We start from the raw sequence: 22,700 nt of genomic DNA, 5'->3' as shown, positions 1-22,700 counted from the left end.
ACCTCTATATTGTTGAAAGGAATGAACATCATTTCTCTCTCTTCGCTCACAGATATATGCAGGCTTTTAACATTTCTCTGCCTGCAAGATGCTTGACCAACCCCTTCTCTGATGCCCACAAATCACTATACAGCTCACTGGATACAGAGGCCCAGGGCAGGGAGAGAATAAGGGCAACGGCGAAGAGACAGCTGGAGGTCAGGACGGAAGGGAGATTTGGGGTCATGTGGACTGGCTTTATAGGCAGGATGAAAGAAGGCTTAAAGAAGAGGGCCTTGTACAGTGAGCTTTCGCCCCTGTGTACCCACACAGCAGCTGGACAACAATGATTTGCTTTTGAGCCCACCTCACCTTCTGGGCCAGCCAACATGAAGCAGAGACTGACATGTTTGCTCTTTGTATCCCTCCTACGGGATTGAGACAGGGCCTGGCCCAAAACTGTGTGTCTAGGGAGGAGGAGTAGATGAAAGCCAGGTTTCTGGAGACCATCACTCCTGCCCCACCTCCCCCGACAGTACGAGCAAGGCAATTCAGAATTCAGAGAACGGCACTTTATTTTAAGACTTGATTTTTTTGCCATGATTTTCTACCGATTCTTCCAGGATGGTGTCATCTTCTTCAACAGTGACCAGGACCTTCTTGCCCACCAGACTAAAGATGTCTTCAGGAGGGTAGCCTTTGGGCTCACCGACCTTCACAGTAAGCATGTCCAACGTTAGAACAGTGCCTTCTGGAATTTTCACTTTGGCCACCACGGACTTGCCCAGCTGTGGATAAAATTAAGACTCAGTGCCAGCCTCCCAGAAGTTAACTGGAACATGTTGTTTTATACCCAAGGTCCCTGACCAGTCTTCACAGGTACCCTGGGAGCAGGGACTTTGTTCTCCCACTGGTGCCTAGAACAGAACCTCACACAGAGTGGGGACTCAGCCAGTGTGGGGTGAACTTAGAGACTCAGAGAGGGGCCTTAACAATAAAGTATAAAGGAAAGGGCTCAGATTATACAGCCAAACAGAGCCAGGTCCAAATTCCCTTCAGGTGGGTATAAGCCGTGCCTGAGTTTCTCTGTAAGATGGGAAATAATAGTGCCTCCAGCATGTCAGACGACTACAAGAATTAGTGGTAATAATATATGTCATCTACCTGGAACATGCTCCCAGTACGTGAACATTATGATTTGTCATCATTCAGTTCAACATCTCATTTTAAACGCGGAGAAACTAAACTGAGATCCATAGAGGGCAGAAAACTTGGCCAAAGTTGCAAGAAACTGGGATTCTGACTCCTGGCCCACTGCTCTTAAGGGACACAAACCTTACAGCCACCATGCTCGGTAAAATAAGAATATGGAGGGCTCACAAAAGACCGAGTGTGCCGTTATTCAGTGGACAGGAAAAGGGGCCGCCTACGAAGAGGCAGGCAGGACAGGCAGCCGAGGGGAATGAAGGGTACCAGAAGCTCATGACCAGCCTTTCTATGTCTTGTCCCTAAATGCTGTTGAACAAATCACTGAACCATGTGAGGGCCAAGGAGTCAATTCTAAAAGTAAGTGCCAGGACAAAAGGTCTGTCAGCGGATGTTATCCGATCACACATCCCACCATCCATCGCTGTTTGCCCAGGAAGCCAAGAGGCTCAAAACCAAAGTAAGGGCGCAACTCTCCCGCATTTCTGGTGTGATTCTCTCTCCTTTTCTTCTGCAAGGCAGTGTGTTTCCTTTTACTGTTATTTTCATCTCCTGGTACTTCGCATCTTTAATTTGAGGGAGGCAATCAGGCCCCACTAGAATAAAAGATGAAAACGTTCTTCACGCATGCCTGGTGTTTGGTCTTTGCCTCGACCCAGACAGCCACAGCAGATCAGGAGCGGCTGCAGTCCTGGCAGCCCCAAGACGCTGGGCTGTATGACTAGAGGCCAGGACAGGTCTAGGCCACGGCTTCCAAGAAGCCCAGGTGGTCAGCAAACCGAGCAGTCCTTGGCCTCAGCGTCCCCTCTGTCTGAAGGTCAATGCTGCACAGCTCACACTGCTCCTGAGGGAAGATTCGTGCACCGCCCGCCCCTCCTCGCCCCCCCCCCGCCCCCGTCGCCAAACCCCTGCACCACACATGGCCCTGTCCATCTAGGGCCTCCTCCTTTTAGGGGTGCCTCCGTGTATCACAGGCCCTTCTCCCGGTGCCTCACGGAATCCCTCGGCCCAACTGTTTCTCAAGGCTTACCTACTCCAAGGGACCCCAGGCTTGACCAGCCAGGTGCCTTCTACCCCCACCCCCTTACATCTCCTGGTGTCTACAGCACTGGCACCACAAGCTTCAGAGACTTGGTGGGAAACCAGAATGTGATTCTAGGAGGCCGGAGAAACTGCTGAGGCTCCCTTAAGTGACAAGCTTCTCCTGCGGCTGATATGAGCCCAGAGACACTCAGACGGTCGGCCCGGGCTCAGGCAGGGTTGGTACTGACTCCCCTGGCACGTAAGCCCACTGCGGCCCCACTCAGAGCAGTGCAGCCTGGCAGAGTTGTGCAGAACCCACCTTCTCGTTGCAGGCCATCTCACAGGGCAGCAGCTGCTTGGTTGGGGAGCCCATGGCCCTTTCCACAAGGCGCACGGACCGCACCAGCTCGGCCAGCTCTCCAGGCTCCAGCGAGGCAGAGTGGTCACTCCCCTTCCAGGTCTTGTCCAAAGTTATGTGGCGCTCCAAAACCTTGGCGCCCAGAGCCACTGCGGCCACAGATATCGCTATGCCTGTTTCGTGGCCAGAATACCCTATAGGAATGTCAGGAAAGAGCTTCTGATATTCCTTTAAAATAGAAAAAAAAGAGAAAAGGCTAAATTATGCATACAGTGCAGAGTGAGGAAGAGCTAGGTTGGAGTCCCAGTTGAGCTGCTCACTCTTTGTGCAACTACAGGCAAGATGCTGAGGCTCTCTGAGTTTCTCCTATCCTGGGATAATAGTGGTACCTGTCCAGGGCTGCTCCAGATGCACGAAAAGCACTCAGTGCGCTGGAATGCTGCCAAAATAATGGCTACCGTTATCAAGAATGCACTCCAGGAATGCTTCACACTGCGCGAACCACCAGGAATAACAACAGAACCATGGCCGATTGCCGAAACTCATTCAAAAAGCAGCCGTCACATTTAATTAGCCTCAGCTGCTGAAAGCAAGTGTGCTGTATGCACACATATCGTCATCAATAATATATGCAGCCCAATCTCGAAACAATCCTTTGGTGGAAATGCTAAATAATTAACTAATCTGTGATCTAGAATTCACTGAATGTAACAAAAGACATTCGTCAAGTGAGTCTTGTCATTGAGGGTGACCAGAAAGCTTAAGAGTAGTAGGAAGACCCAGATGGGGTTTGATATAAGATTAGGGCAGCTGAGTGGCAAAGGCCCCGAAAACCAGGCTGTAGGGTGCATAATGAACACAGGAATGCAGGTGACAGGGTCAAACTGCTCTGACATGGTTGTACCGGGCCCGGGACGGGGCAAGCGGGCAACTGAATCCTCACTGTGCCCTGGTATCGAGAGAGGCCATGACGGCAGCCTGGGTGAGAATGGAAAGAGGGGCCACACTCCACAGAGAAAGAAAATGAAGGAAAATATCTGGAGTCTCAAACAGTAAACTGCCCATTATAGTGATCTCTGTGGGATGGGATTCCAGAGCACGTTTACTTTCTAGATTATGTTTTCAGAGCTGTTTGAGTTTTTTTTAAAAACCATGTTTAAATTTTTAAAATAACATGGTTTAGAGATAAGCTAGAAATGGAGAAAAAACCAACTGGGAGAGACACAAATTTAGGTAAAGAGACAGCAGTGTCCGTTTTCAAAAAAGGCTAATTTTTTTTTTTAAGTTAAATATGAAGACTGTGTAGCAACATGCACAAAAGCTTATACTCTTGTGGAAAAAGCCAGAATGTCAAATACTGTTACTAAAAGGAAAATATAAAAGGACACTGGTTAATTGCAGTATCAAGATTCACTGTGTGTCTGTGTATATTTGCAATTCCACTAATATCACTACAGCGTTTTTGTATGATAATTCCATATACATGTTTCTAATTAAGTAGAGCTTCAGGTGCTACGAGGCGAAAGCACGTAGGGATGGAGATGGCCTGAGACAACAAGAAACAAAGGGTTGTAGTCCCAGCTCTGCACCACGACGCTGTGAAAGTTCAGGCAAGAGTCCTTTTCCCTCTGAGACCGGATTTCACCATCTGTAAGATGACTGAGGTGGATAGACCAAATCCTGGGAGAGAGAAAGCTCCCTCAAGTCTGTCACTGTAACCCATCTGGGTCTCAGGGAGGCTCAGGATTATAGGTAGAAAACAACAGAGCTGGCAAGCAGCGCAGAGAAGGAAAAGCCAGAAGTTTCAAGAAGGTCTCCTACAACTCAGTATGAAGAAAACTGGACAGATATTTGTACACCAGTGTTCCTACCAGCATTATTCGCAATAGCCAAAAGGTGAAAACATCCCAAATGTCCATCGACGGACAGATAGGTAAAGAACACGCAGTACATACACACAATGGAATATTCTTAAGCCTCAACAAGCAGTGAAATACTGGCACACGCTACAATATGGATGAACCTCGCAGACATTATATTAAGTGCAAAAAGACAGACACAAAGGACAAGGACACATATTGTAGGATTGCACTTAGATGAGGTCTCTACAGGAGTCAAATTCATGGAGACACAAAGCAGAATGGTGGCTGCCAGGGGCCGGGGGTAAAGGGAATGGGGAGTTCGTGTTTAACTGGGACAGAGTTTCAGTTTGGGAAGATGAAAAAGTTCTGGAGATGGATGGCGGTGATGGTCGCACAACGGTGTGGATGTACTTAATGCCACTGAACTGTACACTTAAAAACGGTTAAAATGGGAAATCTTGTATTTTGCCACACACATAGACACCAAAGACAACGTACTAAAAAAGGGTATGAACCAGCAGTTTACAGAAGAGGGACCTCTAATGGCCAATATACATGATACAGAAAATATAGAGAGGCAATTATGAGGACTCACACCTAAAATTTCATAGTGGGAAAAATTAAGATTGGTTTTCAGAAAATTTAATTTATAATCACCCTCTTTAGAATGTATCTGCTTCCTTAACTGCACAGTTGGTTCTAATTTAATTCTATAACTATGAGATTGTGAATGGAGGGTCAAATTACACGAAGCATGTCAAGATGGGTTAGAATTTTGGTAACAACAAAGGCCCCCTCTTTCCCACAGTAAATGACCCAAGGAAAGGCCCAGTCAGACAACGGCTTGCTCACCGTGATGATGCGTAGGTTGACGTCCTCAGGGGAGAGCGGGTACGCACTGGTACACTGGAGGAAGCAGAAATTGGGGTTGAGGGGCTTCACAATCTGATAGACTTGCTTCATGGTGTCCATCGACTGCATCCCGCTGGAGATCACCATTGGGCGGCCTGAGTGACCCAACGCCAACACCATCATGACTTTCTCTTTAGGGGTTCTGACTGTCCCTCAAGCATACCCCAATTGCTGGTCTCATCATTCAAATGAACTCCACAGACATCTCTCCAACACTGTGCCAGCCGCTGCGTGGTGAGAGGGGAGCTTGGTGGATTCTTGCCCTCAACCCAGAGGAAATGGAGACTCCCCTCACCCTCAATATTACTGTTTAGCAAAGTGAACTGAATCAAGGAGGCAGAGGAATTTCACACTCCTCAGAGAAAGGTGAGCATCTCATTGGGGTAAGAGTGTGCACAGCATGGTCAGGTGAGCACTGCCCCCGACTCGAGAGCAGATGTGTGAGCCCCGGAGCGGCCGCCTCCCAGCTGTGTGGCCTCACATGCCTCATCTATGAAGTAGTATGAAGCATCATAATCAAATAACCAACTTCAGTCCCAGGGCTGCTATGAGAATCAAACGAGATGATTCAGGTTGCAAACCCACTTTCCAAACCATAATGGAGGAGGGTAGATACTCTACAAGATCAAGACTATTTCTCAAAGTCAGAACTTCCTCTGTACTGCCATATCCTCAATTTCATATAAATCAACACAATAAAATAATTTTTAATTTTAAAAGTTCTTATCAAAACTGACTTATTCTTAATTTCTTTCAAGTCAGCACATGCAACTGTGGAAGTATATGCTAACTGAAAAGAGGTTTCTAAAGTCTGTCTTCAGGAGACTTCATTAGCGGGTTCTACTGAAGGAATAAAAATGGGAAGGTTTGGACTCCCTCATTTTAGGGCAAAAATTAAACACTTACCTTTTTTGGCGGTCTTTTCCAGATAAGGAAAATTGTTAGTGTCCCCAGATCCAACTTTGAAAAACGGAACATTCAGCTCATGCAGAAATTCAACTGCCATCTATAAAAACCAAAGAAGGAGCTCTTTCTCACCACCGTTCAAAATTACTGCCCTCGGGTCAGGCGAGGAGCCACAAACAGAAAACCCCCCTGGTCTTGCCCAGCAAGAGGGACTCTCGCAACAACTTGAAAGCAGGCAAAGATGTGTTACCAGTCCTTTCATTCACATTCAAACCTTCTTTCATTCCTAGCCACCCATCCATCTGTCCAACAACACTGCATGCTGGCCTGTACTGGTGATGAGATCTGCCAAAGATTCAGACCCCAGGCGAGACGTCCCTTCCCAAGGGACCCAGGGAGTGTGTGTTGGTGGTATAGTGGTGAGAAGAGCTGCCTTCCAAGGGACCCAGGGCCCAGTGAACAACTGGAAAAGGGTTGAACAACCTAATCCTGACCCAGGAAACTGGGTGGCGAGAAAGTTGAATGGCTCCCAAAGGCCTCACCCTTTACTCAAAACCAAATAGCCAGGAAAAGAGGCCATTTCAATCCTTGCCAAAAGCGGGGAAAAAATGAAGCATTTTATGGCCCAGGCCTGACATAGTGATCCACAGCTGGCAGGGCCCATCAAACCCAAACCCTCTCAGCCCCCAAACCATGCTGCCCACAGGAAAAACAAACCTCATTCACTTTTTTTGACACAACGTCACCGCTTGAGGTTACCTATGGAGGGCCCTTTACCATCGTTCACCTCCACTGGGATTCATCAGTAAGACTCAGGATCAGGAAACTGGCAAGTGTCAGTGAACGCTTGCTAAAGGAATCAGTGGGCCACAAGTTTTAAGAGTAAAAGTCTCAGTTGGTCATCAAATTACAAAAACCCCAAAAAACTACATTTTTTACTATTTTTAAAAATTGAAGTAGGAAATCAGAAGTGGGGAGAATCAATATCTCAGAATGTTTCCCTATATCTAAGTTTGATCTATTGTAAAATGCTGCCTGGGTTTCAGAAGTAGGTTTGGAAGGCGTGATCAGCTACGTCACTGCTTCCTTCTCACACTTTAATATGGGATACCAATCTCCTGGGGATCTTGCTCAGATGAAACGCAAATTCTGACTCTGCTGGGTTAAGGTGGGGCCTGAGGGTCTGCGTTTCCATTAAGTTCTTGGGTAAGACCGCCACTGCTGCTCCGTGAACCCTATTTTACAAGGCGCTGGGTCACCGTGCCTGAAAATCCAGAGGGCATAGGGTGGCCAGGAACAGCATGAGGTCATTCGGCCAGCAGGCGCTTTAAGTCAACTCGCTGCTGCCTGAGCTTCCTTCCATCTTGTCGGCAGGTGATAAGTTACTCCAATCACTGGCTGCAATCAGAGACTAACTTTCCTCATCTGTAAATCCTCTAATATCGTGAAGGTTAGAGCCGCCAGAAAGCCACACCCGGTGCGTAACCAGCCAGTGAACAGTTCAAAGGCAGTTCACAACCCCCTGGGTCCAAGAGACGCCGTCCAGTGTGGTCTGAGTTCCACTCACTTCCAAGCCTGCTAAACTACCTGTACTGCGGTTCTCACGGTCTTCCCTCTGCTATATTTCTTTCTCACCTCTCTTCTCCCTTCCATGTTGTTCCACCTGGCCTCTCCTGCTCACGTGTCTCTCACACTGCTGACCAGCCCTATGATGGAGGATGAAAAACATTCCTTCTAAAGTGTTTATTGAACAAAGTTGACTTCCCCCACTTTTCTCATTCTATCTGGCAGATAGAGTGTTTTCTATCGTAAGAGGGAAAACCCTATGCCAAGTTTTCTTCTTTATAATGTTCAACTTCTAAGAGAAATGTCTCCTGATGAAAAAGCCCCCAAGGGCACAGAGGATGAGCCCACTCAGGAGAGGCACAGGGCAAGCAGGAGCGAGGAAAAACCAAATGCAGGAGAACACACTTTGCAGAAGCTTACCTACGAAGGCTGGCTGGAAAATCTGCTTGGAATTCTAGTTTTCAAGTGAAGAAAGGGGACAAATTCCTCTCCAAAGGGAAAGGGGCCTGTCTGCAGTCCTCCCGGAGAACCAGTCCCACCTAGCGGTCACTCCGAACACTGCCACTGTGGCTTCATCTCTGCAAAAAGGGTGCCAACCTCAGTAATGGGGAAGATCCTAGCCTTCCATCCTGAGGCTGTCTTGCCTTGCCCAGGCCCCCTGAGGCTAGGTTAGCACCGGTGCCACCCCCCCCCCTTTTCTCCAGGGACTCTCTGGCTTCCCCTAGTCCTGCCCACCCTGCTGTCCATCCCCTTTTCATCTAGGGGTACAGCGAGGCCAGGCAGCCTCACATCTCCCTCCCACCCCGCAGCACAAAGGCTTTCAGTCTGTCTGGAAGGAATTCTGCTGACAAGACCTTCCCTGGGCATCCAGCTGGCTTAATACACAGAAAAGGGCCCAACCAGCAACCTGGTTTCAGTGAAATGCTGCACTGCCAGAACTCCCTCTTACAGAGTCCCAAGAAATCACTTGTCCAGCATTTTATTTTTTTAATTCCAGTGCTTCCCAAACTTATTCAACTCAGAACCTTGCTTATTGGGGGGGGGGGGGGGGGGGAGGCTTTATTACCAAGAATTAATTGGTAATAATTATTATCAACGAGGATCGATAATGTGTGCCCACAGAGTCCCCTTTCTGCATCATGGCCCACAGATCTGAGGGGTAACCAAAGCAAGAAGAGGAGTTGGGATTTTTCTAAAGCCCCTTCCCCTGCTCTCAGCTTTTGGATCCTGTGGAAAAGGAAAAAGAAGCCCAGAGTGATGAGTCGTGGAGAACGGGGTCCTGGCGAGCTGCCCAGCGTGACAGAATGATGAGGTGGGGAAGCATGGGACGTGAGACTCCCCGTGGCCCTGCCAGAGTGCATCACGGCTTGGGCAGGGGGGTGCCCTGCTGGTGGAGGTGGCAAAGGAAAGAAGAGAGGAGGAAAGAGGGCGCCTCAAAGGGCACCTCTGCTAGGATGGGGCACCTGTGTGTGAGGGCAGCACGTCCTTCAGGAGCCACCTCGACCGTCATGGCCTCCATTTGCTTTCTCAATAGAACTCTCCATTTAGACCAAAGAAACTCTACTCATCTCAGCCCCATCCCACGAGCCTCTCTGCAGCTTTGGCCAGGTGCCCTGGTAGTTTTCTCAGCCTTAATAAAATTCCACGACACCACAACCTCTCCTCAGCATATGAAGAACACCTCGGGACAGCACAAAGAGTGGAGAAAACAGGCATGCCACAAATGGCTACTGTCCACAAGGAAGTTAAGGTGGGTAAATACTCAGAGCCACCTGCCAGGTAAACACAGAACAAGGGACCAACATACTTCCAACAGCCAGGCAGACAGGACGTGCAGGTTCAGCAAAGGGACCTGGTAAGCAAAACAAATGAACTCTTGTAAAGGCTCTTAAGAATGCATTTCCCCTCACTGCCTTCGCCCAGGTCAACCGGGAGGATCCTTGGGAACAAATGGCATTCCCAGGGCAGAGAAGCCTCCTTGTCCACACAGTGTGAAACAGAACAACCCCAAAGGGTTCTGCATAACAGAATGGCCATCATTCGGTGGAATGCAGGTCTGGCACGGTCCTCGCACCCAACACCTCACCACTGCCACGTGGGGCGGGCACCTTTATTATCCTGTTTTTACGGATGGGACACCTGCAGCTCAAAAAGGTCACATGAGGCACCTGAACCCACAAAGTGTCAACTTAAGAACCTGAACTCAGGCAGTGTGGCTGCAGAGCATGTGCTGCACACACCACACAGAAGGGCTTCCTGGGGAGCAGAGGGACAGGAACCGAAGGGAAAGGCTGAGAGGCAGATGCCGCCCACCAATCCCCGGGCTCTCCTCCATCTCCCAGCTGCTCCTGCTTCTAGCTCCAAGCCACCTACGAGCGAACGATCTAAAGATCTAAAGAGGTGACTTTTCCCAGGCAGCCTCACAGATGCAAGGAGGTGCCCTCTCTCCTTCAGAGTCCACATCCTGGAGCTCACACGCCTGGCGACACGGACTGAGAAGGAAAGTCCTCATTCCAGGTGTAAGTGCCCTTAGTGACCTCTTCTCCGGCTGGGAGAGCCCCTGGACGGCAGCGGGTTCACACTCGAAAGGAAACAGAGACCCAGAGAGGGAAGGGTCTCCACAAGCTCACACTTGAGATCAACTCAGAGCAGAGTCAGGCTAAGAAGCCAGACGTCCTGACACTCGGCGCAGGTTGCCTACCTTCACCGTAGCTAATGTTTGCTAAGTGCCGGCTGTGTGCTATGCTTTATATCAACAATCAGGTTTCATCCTCACAACAACCTTGCAAGATGGGTTCAGGTACTAACCCTACTTAGCAGCCGAAGAAACAGGAGCACAAAGAGGTTCAACAACCTCCACACAGAATGACAGGCGGAACCACATTCAAACTCAAAATCTGACCCCAGAGTCCATGCACTTAACCATGAGATCAAACGGCCTGGGTATGTGACATTTGGCATGGGGTCTCAAAGGTTTACACTCTTTAAAATTACTATGGACTCTACAGGGCTTTTGTTTATGTAGGTTCTAGCTACTTATATTTATTGAATTAAAATTAAAACTAAGGAATTTGGGCTTTTTTAACTGTAAACTTTTAATTCTGAGATAATTTAGCTTAACATGAAGCTCTAAGAAATAATACAGAGAACTCCTATGTACCCTTCACCCAGTTGTCCCCTATGGTGACATCTTGCAAAACTAGAACACAAAATCACAACCGGGAAATTGACATTGAGAAGAGTCTACCGATCTTACTCAGATTTCACCATTTTTACATATATTCATTTGTGTGTGTGTGTATTTAATTTTATGCAGTTTTACCATGTGCACAGACTCACGACTACCAGTCACAATCCAAAACTGTGCCATGACTCCAAGTATCCCATGTATTACACTTTTACAGCCACATCCCCTTGCCTTCCTTCCCCTCCCTAACCCCGATAACCCTTCCTCTGCTCTCCACCTTTGTAATTTCGTCAGTTCAAGATTGCTCTATAAAATGAACGGTATAGTATGCAACCTTCTGAGACAGGCTTTTTCACTCAACGTAATACCCTGGAGATATATCCAAGCCACAACATGTATCAGCAGTTCATTCCTTTTATGGCTGGAACCGTTCATTCACCTACCTACCAGAGAACTATCTGGGTTATTCTAGTTTGGGGGCTGTTACAAATAAAGTGGTTATGGACATGCATGTACAGCTTTCTATGTCAATGCACGTTTTCATTTCTTTTGGGAGAAGTTACCAAATGACGCATGGCAAGCAACATGATGAGCACACATCTAGTTTGTGGTGGTGTTTTTTTCAGGTATGCAATAAATGGTTATTTTTTACTGAGATAAAATGGACACACAGCAATGTATTAGTTCTGAGTGTACAACATGATTTGATATACATATATATTATGAAATGGTTAGTTCAGTCATAACCCGTCCCCACACATAGGTACAAAATTCTTTTACATGTCCGGTTTTATAAGAAACTACCAGTATCCTCTAAGTGAGTGAATTGTGATATGACACCACATGTGAATTGTATTAAAATAGAGTTGTTTTTAAAAAAAGGAGACTACTGGGGCACCTGGGTGGCTCAGTTGGTTAAGCGCACAACTTTAGCTCAGGTCAGGATCTGGTGGTTCATGAGTTTGAGTCCCATGTCAGGCCCTGTGCTGACAGCTCAGAGCCTGGAGCCTGCTTGGGATTCTGTGTCTCCCTGTCTCTCTGCCCTTCCCTGCTCATGCTGTCTCTCTCTCTCAAAAATAAATAAACATTAAAAAAAAAAGGAGACTACCATATTATTTTCTAGAGTGATTATGCTGTTCTACATTCCCACCAGCTATGTATGAATGATCCATTTTCTCTGCATCCTTCCCACCTTTGGTGTTATTGTCACTTTTTGTTTTAGCCAGACTCACAGCTATGTAGCAAGACCACAATGTGGTTTAAAATTGAGAAATTTTTAAATCATAAGAATAGACAAGTACACACACACACACACACACACACACACACAAAGATGAATTGGACAGCATCATAATTAAAGATGTTTGTGCTTCAAAGGACATCATCAAAAAGTGAAAAGACGATCCAGAGAATGGAAAACATTTCCACAAATCTGTATCTGACTAGGGACTCCTATCTAGAATATATAAAAACAAATAACCCAATTAAAAATTGGCAAAGGATCTGACAGATATTCTTCCGAAGAAGGTATACAGATGGCTAATAGGCATATGAAAAGATGCTCAACATGATCAGCCATCAGGGAAATGCAAATCAAAACCACGACCAGATACTATTTCACACTTGCTAGGATATCCAAAATCAGAAAGTCAGATCATATCAAATGTTGGTGAGGATGTGGAGACACCGGAACCCTCATATACTGCTAGGAGGATTGTAGGTGCAGTCACTTTGGAAAAAAAACAGTCGGGCAATTGCTCACAAATTAAACACAGAGTTACCATATATCCCAGACAGAAATGAAAACATGTCCCTAAAACCTGTACAGGAATGTTCACGGAAGCATTATTCACGCTAGCCAAAAAGTAGAAACAATCCAAATGTCCATCAACTGACAAATGGGTAAATAAAAGGTATTCTATATCCATAATACTGAATATTACTCATCAATAACAAGGAGTGAGGTAGTAATACACACTACAACACGGCCGAACCTTGAACACGTTACTATGTGAATGAAGCCAGACACACAGGACCACATATTGTCTCGTTCTGTTTATATGCAATGTCCAGAAAAGGCAAATTTATAGACACAGAAAGCAGATTAGTGGTTGCCTAGGCCTGAGGGAATTGGGGGGGATTGAGAAATGGCTGTTTACGGGTACATGATAAAAAAGCGCCAAAATCAATTGCGGTGATAGTCACAACTCTGTGAATATGCGAGAAACAACTGGGGGCACCTGGGTGGCTCCGTCACTGGAGCGTCTGACTTCGGTTCAGGTCATGATCTCATGGTTTGTGAGTTCGAGTCTTGCATGGGGCTCTGCACTGGTAGCTCGGAGCCTGGAGCCTGCTTCAGATTCTGTGTGTCTCTCTCTCTCTGCCCTTCCCCACTCACTTGCTCACTTTCTCTCTCTTAAAAATAAACATTAAAAAAACAATAAAAACAGATGAATTGTAAAGTAAGCTTTAATTGGTGAATTGTATGGTCTGTGAAAAGAGTTGTTACTAAAACAAAGAGCATACAGCATACCTTTCCTCAGATACTGCCAGCGGAATGGCGTCATCGAACATCATGCAGCTTCTGGAAAACTCCACTATACACGTGGGAGAGTATGACAGTGAAAAAGGCAAATCACATTTGAGTATCACTACGAAAATAGTCTGGACCTGGTGGAGCTTCTGAAAGGTCTCACGATTCCCCCACGGTTCCTGGACACTTTGAGAACTGCCGCCACACTCTTCCCGTTACTCTCATGTGTTATTGTTGGTCTCAGGTGTCACTGCTGCGGAATTCCCAAATGACCTTTCTTCCACTTCCCCCTTCTATGGACTCAATATTGGATACAGTCAGGTTTTAGGAAAACTGTCCTGGGGAAGCAATTTTGTGGTGGAGGAGGGGGGCAAGTACACCCCCGAGGCTAATTAGTTTTAACAAAAAGATCAGGCAGGACTCAGTCCTCCAAATGCCAGTGCTTCTTAAAGTAGCCACTCTGGGAAAGGCTGTGTGCTTATTGCAAAGACAACACTAGGGATCCAAAATATTTGTTGTAATCTTCTTTGGAAATTCTCTCCAGAGCTCTGTGGGCCCTACAGAAACAAACCTGCCCATTACTGACTCGTTACTAAGTCAATCAGGCCAAAAGTTTCACGTTTAGCACAGAAGGATGAGTAGTTTCCTGAACCCAAACCTGCCCTCTGAGGACGGGGGCTCAGTTGTCTCTGAGTGCCTGAGTCCTAGGGACTGCTAAAGGGCAATCCCAAAACGCCACGAACCCGCAGTAATGCGAAACAGGCATGTTATGAAAACAAATGTCACTTTCTAGGTGTGAGCTTCCTTCCACCAAGGCACTGACTAAGCAGGTACTGGCATGTACCAGGATCACTACGTCAGGATCTGAGTTCACGGTGAACACACAGACCTAGTCTTGCCTTGAGACGTGTGCTTTACACGTACGGTCTCACCAGTTCCAGAAAACAAGGCCTGCATGTTCTGTATTTTAATCAATGCGTGGCCCTTTACTTAAGAGGAAACAGGCACAGAGAGATGAAAGGAGAGCGTGGTCAGGCAGGAGGGCTCTGGAGTCGGCCTGGCTTAGCTGATCCGTAACTACTGACACCCTCCCTGTGAAATGGGGATAATAACTATTCTACCCAGGGCGCCTGGGTGGCTCAGCTGGTTGAGTGTCTGACTTCAGTTCGGGTCATGATCTCATGATTTGGGAGTTCAAGCCCCACATGGGCTGGCTGCTGTCAGCTCAGAGCTTGCTTTGGATCCTTTGTCCTCCTCTCTCTTCCCCTCCCTCATTCATGCTCTCTCAAAAATGAATAACTATTTTTTAAAAAAATTGTCCTATCTGAAGAGGCTAAGAGGAGTAAATGAATTGATATTTTTAAAATACCTAGCACAGAACTTGGTACATTGTAAATACTCAAGAAATGTTAGCTAATAGTAAAACCAAAAACAACACCCAAGTCTTTTAGATCCTAAAGCCCACATTCTTTCCTGCTTAAACTTTTTTAATTTACAGATCGTTTAAGAATCTGATAAAAACTATGTAAGTGATGAGTAACTAAATTCTACTCCTGAAATCATTATTACACTATATGTTAACTAACTTGGATTTAAATAAAATTAAAAAATTAATTTAAAAAAATCCACTAGGGTGCCTGGGTGGCTCAGTTGGTTAAGAGGCCGACTTCAGCTCAGATCATGATCTCAACATTCATGAGTGTGAGTCCCATGTTGAGCTCTATGCTGACAGCTCAGAGCCTGGAGCCTGCTTTGGATTCTGTGTCTCCCACTCTCTCTGCCCCTCCCCAACTCGTGTTCTGTCTCTCTCTCAAAAATGAACTATTAAAAAAGACCAAACAAAAAAAACTCCACTAACCCTTTTTGTTTGGTTCATTCATTTATTCCTTCAACAAGTATTTCCCAACCACCTGCTGCACGCCAGGCACCAGGGATGCTGTGGGGCTCGGAGTTTAGTAGGGAGGAGTTAACACACAAGAGTACACAAGAGTACACACACAAGAGTAACACACAAGAGTACGCAATTACAAGAGTACCAGAAGAATACATCTGGAGGGGCCTGAATCAAGCCAGTGAACAGGAAGAATTCCCAGAGGAAGTGCTCTTTAAACTAGGATCAGAAAAATGCCCAGCAACCTCTTTAGGAACATTTTCCATAAAAAATCTCTCCGCTTGTCCCCAGGAAAGCTTTTGGGCTTAGAGACTCTCAGGCCATCAACGTCAAGGCGGTGAAGAGCAAGGGAGATGCCCAAAGACTCTGCTGAGCTCTGCAAAGCCACACGCACCTGCACGGATGCCCAGGCAGAACTGAAGGACCAGAGAAAGCACATGGTACCACACATCAGATCTGCCTTCAAGACCCATTTCCTAGCTGTGTGACTTTGCACAAACCTCCCAGCCCCTCAGAGCCTCTATTTCTTCATCTGCAGAGTGGGGCACAGTAGGGATAAAATATATTTACTGGACGGGAAGATGCTCTGTAAGCCGTAACATATAACTCAAAAGTAGAAAATTATGATTATCAAATGCACAACTGGAGCTGAAGAATGTCATGCTTATGAAAGCTGCAAATTAAGGGATGAATTTGGGCCACTGAACTGAAGCCTGGATGTGTCATTTCCCACAGATGCCTAGGTTCTCTGCCTCCCCACCCTTGTTAAAACTACCAACAGTTGGGGCGCCTGGGTGGCTCAGCTGATTAAGCGTGTGACTCTTGATTTTGGCACGGGTCACGATCTCAAGGTTCGTGAGTTCAAGCCCCACATTGAGCTCTGCACTGACTGTGAGGAGCCTGCGTGCGATTCTCTCTCTCTCCCTCTGTCTCTGGCCCTCCCCTGCTCATGCTCACTTGCTCACTCTCTCAAAATAAATAAACATTTAAAAAAAAAAAAAAAACTACCAACAGCCTATGCTAGACTTCCGTTTCTTTTCAGCTCAATTTGCAGCCCTGTTTTGGGGTTGGAACAGTGGCACAAATGGTCAGAGAGGTCCACAGAATGAAATGGAAGTGTTTCAAATATTCTGATCAACTGAAAGAATTCCAGATGTTTCGAGTCATAAAAATGCTCATAGGTTTCATCTAATGATCCATGTCTGCAAAGCTATCCCGAGGAAACAACACAAAACACAGAAAAATGATGTCCACGTCCATGTCCAGCATTATTTATAAGCACAAAGAACTGACCCACATGTCCAAAAGTAGAGAAACGGTTAGGTACATTATAAATCCTCAAAAGAAGCACTGTATTGCTATTAAAAATTTTAAGCACAAGATGTGGGGATTTATATGTCAATTATATCTCAATAAAGTTGGAAAAAAGAGGGGCGCCTGGGTGGCGCAGTCGGTTAAGCGTTCGACTTCAACCAGGTCACGATCTCGCGGCCCGTGAGTTCGAGCCCCGCGTCAGGCTCTGGGCTGATGGCTCGGAGCCTGGAGCCTGTTTCCGATTCTGTGTCACCCTCTCTCTCTGCCCCTCCCCCGTTCATGCTCTGTCTCTCTCTGTCCCAAAAATAAAATAAACGTTGAAAAAAAAAAAAAATTAAAAAAAAAAAAAGTTGGAAAAAAGAAAAAAAAAGATATGGGTAAAAGCTGGTGATATAATGGTAAATGGGAAAAGCATGCACAACTAAATATTCACAAATGTAGCAACCAGGCAACGAAACATGTATATAAAAGACTTCAGGAGGAAATCTACAAAGAGAACCACCCTATAGGGATTATGGGTCAGTTTTCTAAACTTTCTGTGATTATCTATTATTTTTACAATTACAGTTTTTACATTCAAAAAAGAATTCATGAAAGAATCTCACAGAGGCAGGTCACAAAGCAGATGGGACCTGAGACTTGGCACCAGCTGGACTTTTCCAGGATGTCAGCATGCCATTCTGTGAGCAACTCAGGATGACACCAATGTCCTCCATCCAAATCACCGAAGGCCACTCAGCAAGTGCCAGACCCCTATCAGAATGGGGGTTTCCTGATTCCTAGTCCAGGCCATTTTCCACTGGGAGAAAACTGGTCTGGCACGTGTCTCCCACAAGCTTTGAGGAACTCAGGGATTCCGGTGTGGCTGCCCCCCACTCCCAAAGACGACTGGTTTGGAAACTTCTGGTATTCCTCCCACAAAACCTCACTGGGCCTCTGCTCCCATTGGCTTCCCATTTAGTGGGGCATTGATATGGTTAATGTGATGGGGAACTCTAGGTCCAGAAAGCACAAAAGTCTCAAGCAAGGGCTGAAGCCGACTCTAGGCCAAAAGCCACCAGGCCGCCTGCTGTCCCCTGAGTCTGCTAAAGTGGCAAGTAACAGAGTGGGAATCATGAGGACTCACCTCATCCATTCCAGAGGCAGTGAAGAAGATGCCAATCTCCTGGGCGTATCTCTGCAGCTCCCTGTACTGGGCATGGCTGAACTCCAGGTGGCGCTTGTGCTCCCCATACGTCTTCCCCCAGGAATGCTTCGACGTGTAGGGCCTCTCCAAGGCTTTCCGATTAAACTTGTACTCCAGCTCACTCTTCTGGAACTTGGCACAATCGGCCCCACACTCCTGCAACACACAACAGGGCTCCTTCAGTGACTTGATTCTCACAGAGGAGAGAAATGTTGGGGCAACTGCTCTGACATCAGTAACTTTAAATATAAAGATTGACTGAGGGGCACCTGGGTGGCTCAGTCGGTTGTGTGATTGAGCATCAGACTTCGGCTCAGGTCATGATCTCGCAGTTCGTGAGTTCGAGCCCCACATCGGGCTCACTGCTGGCAGCCTGCCGGCACAGAGCCCGCTTCGGATCCTCTGTCCTCCCTCTCTCTGCCCCTCCCCTGCTTGTGCTCTTCCAAAAATAAATAAATAAATAAATATTAAAAAAATAATAATAATAAGGTTGACTGACAGTGGCAAAAGGGGCAGAAGGAAGAAAATCTTGAAATAAAGGCTGGGGATGGAGCTTCCCCCTATTTTTCCCCCTTAAAATGCAAAAAGGAAAAAATGAAGGCTTTTTAAATTTTATTTTATATTAGAATACTGAAAATAATTCAAGAGCTAAAGAAGATTTTAAGTTGGGTAACTCAGCAGAAGATAGCAAAATGAGCCCTAGGCCAGAATTGAGGGGAAGTCAGAATCTGCTAACCCTTGGAGAAATCACTTCCTGTCTCTGGCGTCTCCATCTACATAAACAGCAGCTCTGGGCCAGCTCCAGGACCCTTCACCGTTCTGAGGAGCCCCTTATGGGGCAGGAAACAGACAGCTCTGCTTTAGCTGTTTTGCACTTGTGCGTTTTGCATGGCATCTTGTTTGAACAAGAGGTTCTGGAGCAAAAAGCAAACAAACAAGACTTAGAACTAAATTCCAGTCTTACTGAACAGAAACTATAACATAAAATCTGGACTGTCCGACTCTAAAAGTCATAATTCTATTGCCACACAGCCCCCAAGCTCTTAAAACTGCTTTTAAAAACTACTCAATAGAAAGATGAAGGAAAACCCTCTGAAGTCTCAACTCACGGACATTTAGGGAGACAGAGTTATTCACGCTGCTGAAAACCTCAGCTCCAGAAATATCTGTGCTAACAGTTCTGCTCCCACTCCTGGAAAGACCACAAGATGGCATGGTCAGGAAGATTCAAAACACAGAACTGAAAGTGACCTTGGGCAACAGAGCTCTCATTGTCCACAGGAAGATCCCCAGGCCCAGAGTGACCCGAGTACAGCTGCACAGCGAGTCTCTGGCTGGACTGGACAGACTGCTTCCCTAAGGCTGCAGGACAGGTCTGTCCCCTGGCTCACGACTGCAACCTGACTGCAACCTGGATCTCGCTGCGACAGCCAGGCCTCCAGCAAGCTAGGGGGTAGGGCCCCACAGAGCGCTGCTTCCTGCCTCCTTTGCTTCTCAGCTCTACCTCAAGGAGTGGACTTACCTTCAAGAAGTGAAATAGCTTGTCTGCTCTGGGCAAACGTTTCCTTTACAGCAAGATGAGAAAAGTAAAGTGGCAGAGACTACTAAAGACAAGAGGTCAGAGAAAGTTCTACCACATTCCACAAGACAGCAGTTATATGAAGAGGAGAGCAGGGTCTTCCTCTGCTTTCCTCAGCTTCTTTCCTAAAACTGTGAGACGTCTTTTAACTGTTTAATTCTATGGTGAACTCCAGGTTCAGAAAACACAATCCCCATCCCTGTTTTACTAAAATGTTGATGGTTTCTCTGTTCAAGGTTTTATGGATTCTCTCCTGGCAAATGACAAGCGGCAGAACTCCAGACGGGCCAAGGTGTGATGCTCCATTTGCAGCAAAATTTGGCAATTAAAAGTACATTCAATTAGGCAACCTCTAATTATAATACATTTATATTTTATATATAGCATATAATTACAATAATATTTTGCTATAAGAAAACAAAAATAATTGAATGAACTCAACTTTTTTTTTTTTTTTTTAATTTTTTTTTTCAACGTCTATTTATCTCTGGGACAGAGAGAGACAGAGCACGAACGGGGGAGGGGCAGAGAGAGAGGGAGACACAGAATTGGAAACAGGCTCCAGGCTCTGAGCCATCAGCCCAGAGCCTGACGCGGGGCTCGAACTCACGGGCCGCGAGATCATGACCTGGCTGAAGTCGAACGCTTAACCGAGTGCGCCACCCAGGCGCCCCTGAACTCAACTTTTAATATTGCAAATAGATTCGTTTCATGGTCTGAGCAACTCTGGGTAACTAAACATGGAATGTGACTTTATTTGGCAACAAAGACTTAAAAAAATCCTAAAATACAAAAGATTTCAAAAGATTCCACTACTGTAAATTTAAAAACAAAAACAAGCACACACTATGAAACAAGTGACACTGAAGCTTAGAGAGGAGGAGTCACCCGCCCAAATTATTCAGCTAGTAAATGGTTCTCTTGACTCCAGTCCAGTGTTCTTTCCACTACACCAAAGCCTCAACCTCTTCATTCTCCTCCCCCGTCCCAAAACTAACCTCCAAAATTAAAAGAGCAGGAAAACAACAACAACAACTCTGTTTCTTTCCATGGCTTCAACATCTCTAGGTATTTTTACAACTTTAGCATTCAGAGGTCACATCTCCACAAACAGGTTGTTCCCTAAATTAAGAGCAGGAATTTTCCCCCTAGAAAACAATGCTATAGCACAAAGGCTAGAGCCCTCTGGCTAGGAGCAAAGCTATGCAATGTAACATTTACTAGCTGTGTGCCCTTAGGCAAGTCATTTCTCTGAGCCTTTAAAATGAGACCAACAGGGGCACCTAGGTGGCTCAGTCGGTTGAGCGACCGACTTCGGCTCAGGTCATGATATCGCAGTCTGTGAGTTCGAGCCCTGCGTGGGGCTCTGTGCTGCTGACAGCTCAGGGCCTGGAGCCTGCTTTGTATTCTGTGTCTCCCTCTCTCTCTGGCCCTCCCCCACTCACGCTCTGTCTCTCTCTGTCAAAAATAAATAAACATTAAAAAAAATTTTTTAATGAGACCAACAGCATCTACCATGTATATTGTATTGTGGGAATGAAATGAGATGGTGCATTTAAAGCATTTAGCCCAGTATCTGATAGGGTAAGCACTCAAAAACATCAGCAGTTGTCACTCTTTAAAAGTGTTTTTTTATGGGGACATCTGGGTGACTCAGTCAGTTAGCATCTGCCTCTTGATTTTGGCTCAAGTAATGATCTCACAGTTCGTGAGTTCGAACCCCACAAGGGGCTCTGCGCGGATGGTGCAGAACCTGCTTGGGATTCTCTCTCCCCTCTCTCTCTGCCCCCTACCCCGCTTGCTGTCTCTCTCAAAAACAAATAAATAAGCTTAAAAGAAACTGTTTTTATGATTCAGTAGACTTCCATAAAAACAGAGTTACTCTGCAAAGAAGAGTAAGGGAAAACCTAATCACAACTGATGACATCAGGTGAACAGTTTTGACTGAAGGGAAGAGGAAAAAAAAACAGATGCAGTGAGCAATCTCTAAACCAAGGAATCACAGTGCAGACCTCATGCTGGGGGCTAGAATCACAATGAAAACACCACAGTCCCCCCACTCAAGTGTCTCACAATCTAAGACAAGAGAGAAAGAAACTTAGACAATGGCAATGCAATCTGGTGGGAACAAGGATAGGGGCCCATCCTTGAGGGGAAGGGTTGGAAAAAGCATCCAAGTAGATCTGTACAGAGGTAGAAATTTGCCAAGAGGGAGCAGTTAATAATATGCATAAACCTCCTATCGCTACATTTATTGAGTCCTCTGTGCCAAGTACTGTGCTAAGAGCTTAACATAAATCATCTCATTTGATCCTTACCACTCTGAGGTTAAGTACTATTACCAAGCCGATTTTCAAATGATGAATCTGAGGATCACAGAGGTTAAGTAACCGTTATCCCATGTTCACACAGCTGATAAGTGGTGGCGTCCAAACTTTAACCCAAAGTCCTAGCATTTTAACCCTTTCATATTCCAAACACAAAGAATGGCAAGTGAGAGAGACCAAAGCAACTTCCAGGAACTTCTAGAACTTCCTGGAAGTAATTCACTGTCGCTGAAAGATATCAGAGATGAAAAATGATAGGCAGGAAGGAACCAGGTCATTAAGGTCTTGAACTCTATGTTAAAGAGTTTCGACTCTACCTGCGGCCAACGGGGAGCCCCTGAAGTTGTGAGGCAGGGGTACGACCTGATCAAACCTGTGTTTTAGAAAGATCACGGTGCCATCAGAAGGGGGTTAGGTCGGGTTAGGAGGCAACTGCTGTAATGCAGTCAGGAGCGTGGAGAGGGATGAGGAGAATTCCAAAGATTCAGAAACGCAACTGCAAGCTGGACGCCAAATCGCACACGGTGCACCGAAAGGCACAGGAACGTGGTCCGGGTTCCCCGCCGACAGCTCTCCCGCGGCCCCGCCCCCGGTCCCCGCCCTCTATTTCGCGGGCTCTGCCCTTACCTTGGCCGTGCGGATCATGCGCTTGGCCACCTCCAGGTCGCCCTGGTGGTTCTGGCCGATCTCGGCAATGATGAAGCACGGGTGCTGCCCGCCCACCCAGCGCCCGGGACACAGCTCCAGTTCCAGCGGCATCGCGGCGGCTTGCGCTCCGGCGCCGCACTGCCTGCCGCGAGTCCGGTCCGCAGCCCAGCGGGGACCACAGGCCTGCCCAGGCACGTCAGCTCCGCCACGTCAGCCCGCCGCC

General features: G+C 46.6%; 1 protein-coding gene across 3 annotated transcripts; it reads right to left on the bottom strand.

Annotated features, from left to right (window-relative positions):
• Window positions 1-536: 536 nt before the first annotated feature.
• Window positions 537-22,695, bottom strand: NANS (N-acetylneuraminate synthase). Of its 3 annotated transcripts, none has more exons than XM_045468911.1 (6): window positions 22,457-22,695; window positions 17,864-18,079; window positions 6,247-6,346; window positions 5,281-5,435; window positions 2,528-2,794; window positions 537-767 (listed from the first exon to the last, which is right to left on the bottom strand). In XM_045468911.1, exons 1-6 carry the CDS (start codon window positions 22,586-22,588, stop codon window positions 558-560), a joined length of 1,080 nt encoding a protein of 359 aa, XP_045324867.1. In that variant the 5' UTR covers window positions 22,589-22,695; the 3' UTR covers window positions 537-557. The 3 variants fall into 3 exon arrangements, with proteins under 3 accessions (XP_045324867.1, XP_045324868.1, XP_045324869.1); XM_045468912.1 differs by lacking the exon at window positions 22,457-22,695 and adding an exon at window positions 19,033-19,056; XM_045468913.1 differs by lacking the exon at window positions 537-767 and adding an exon at window positions 775-1,781 and having other exon boundaries at window positions 22,457-22,673.
• Window positions 22,696-22,700: the final 5 nt, after the last annotated feature.

Source organism: Leopardus geoffroyi, chromosome D4 (genome assembly GCF_018350155.1).
Source record: "Leopardus geoffroyi isolate Oge1 chromosome D4, O.geoffroyi_Oge1_pat1.0, whole genome shotgun sequence".
Lineage (NCBI taxonomy): Eukaryota > Metazoa > Chordata > Mammalia > Carnivora > Felidae > Leopardus > Leopardus geoffroyi.
Note: the sequence above shows the minus strand (reverse complement) of the source record. Positions and strands in the feature narration are given on the sequence as shown.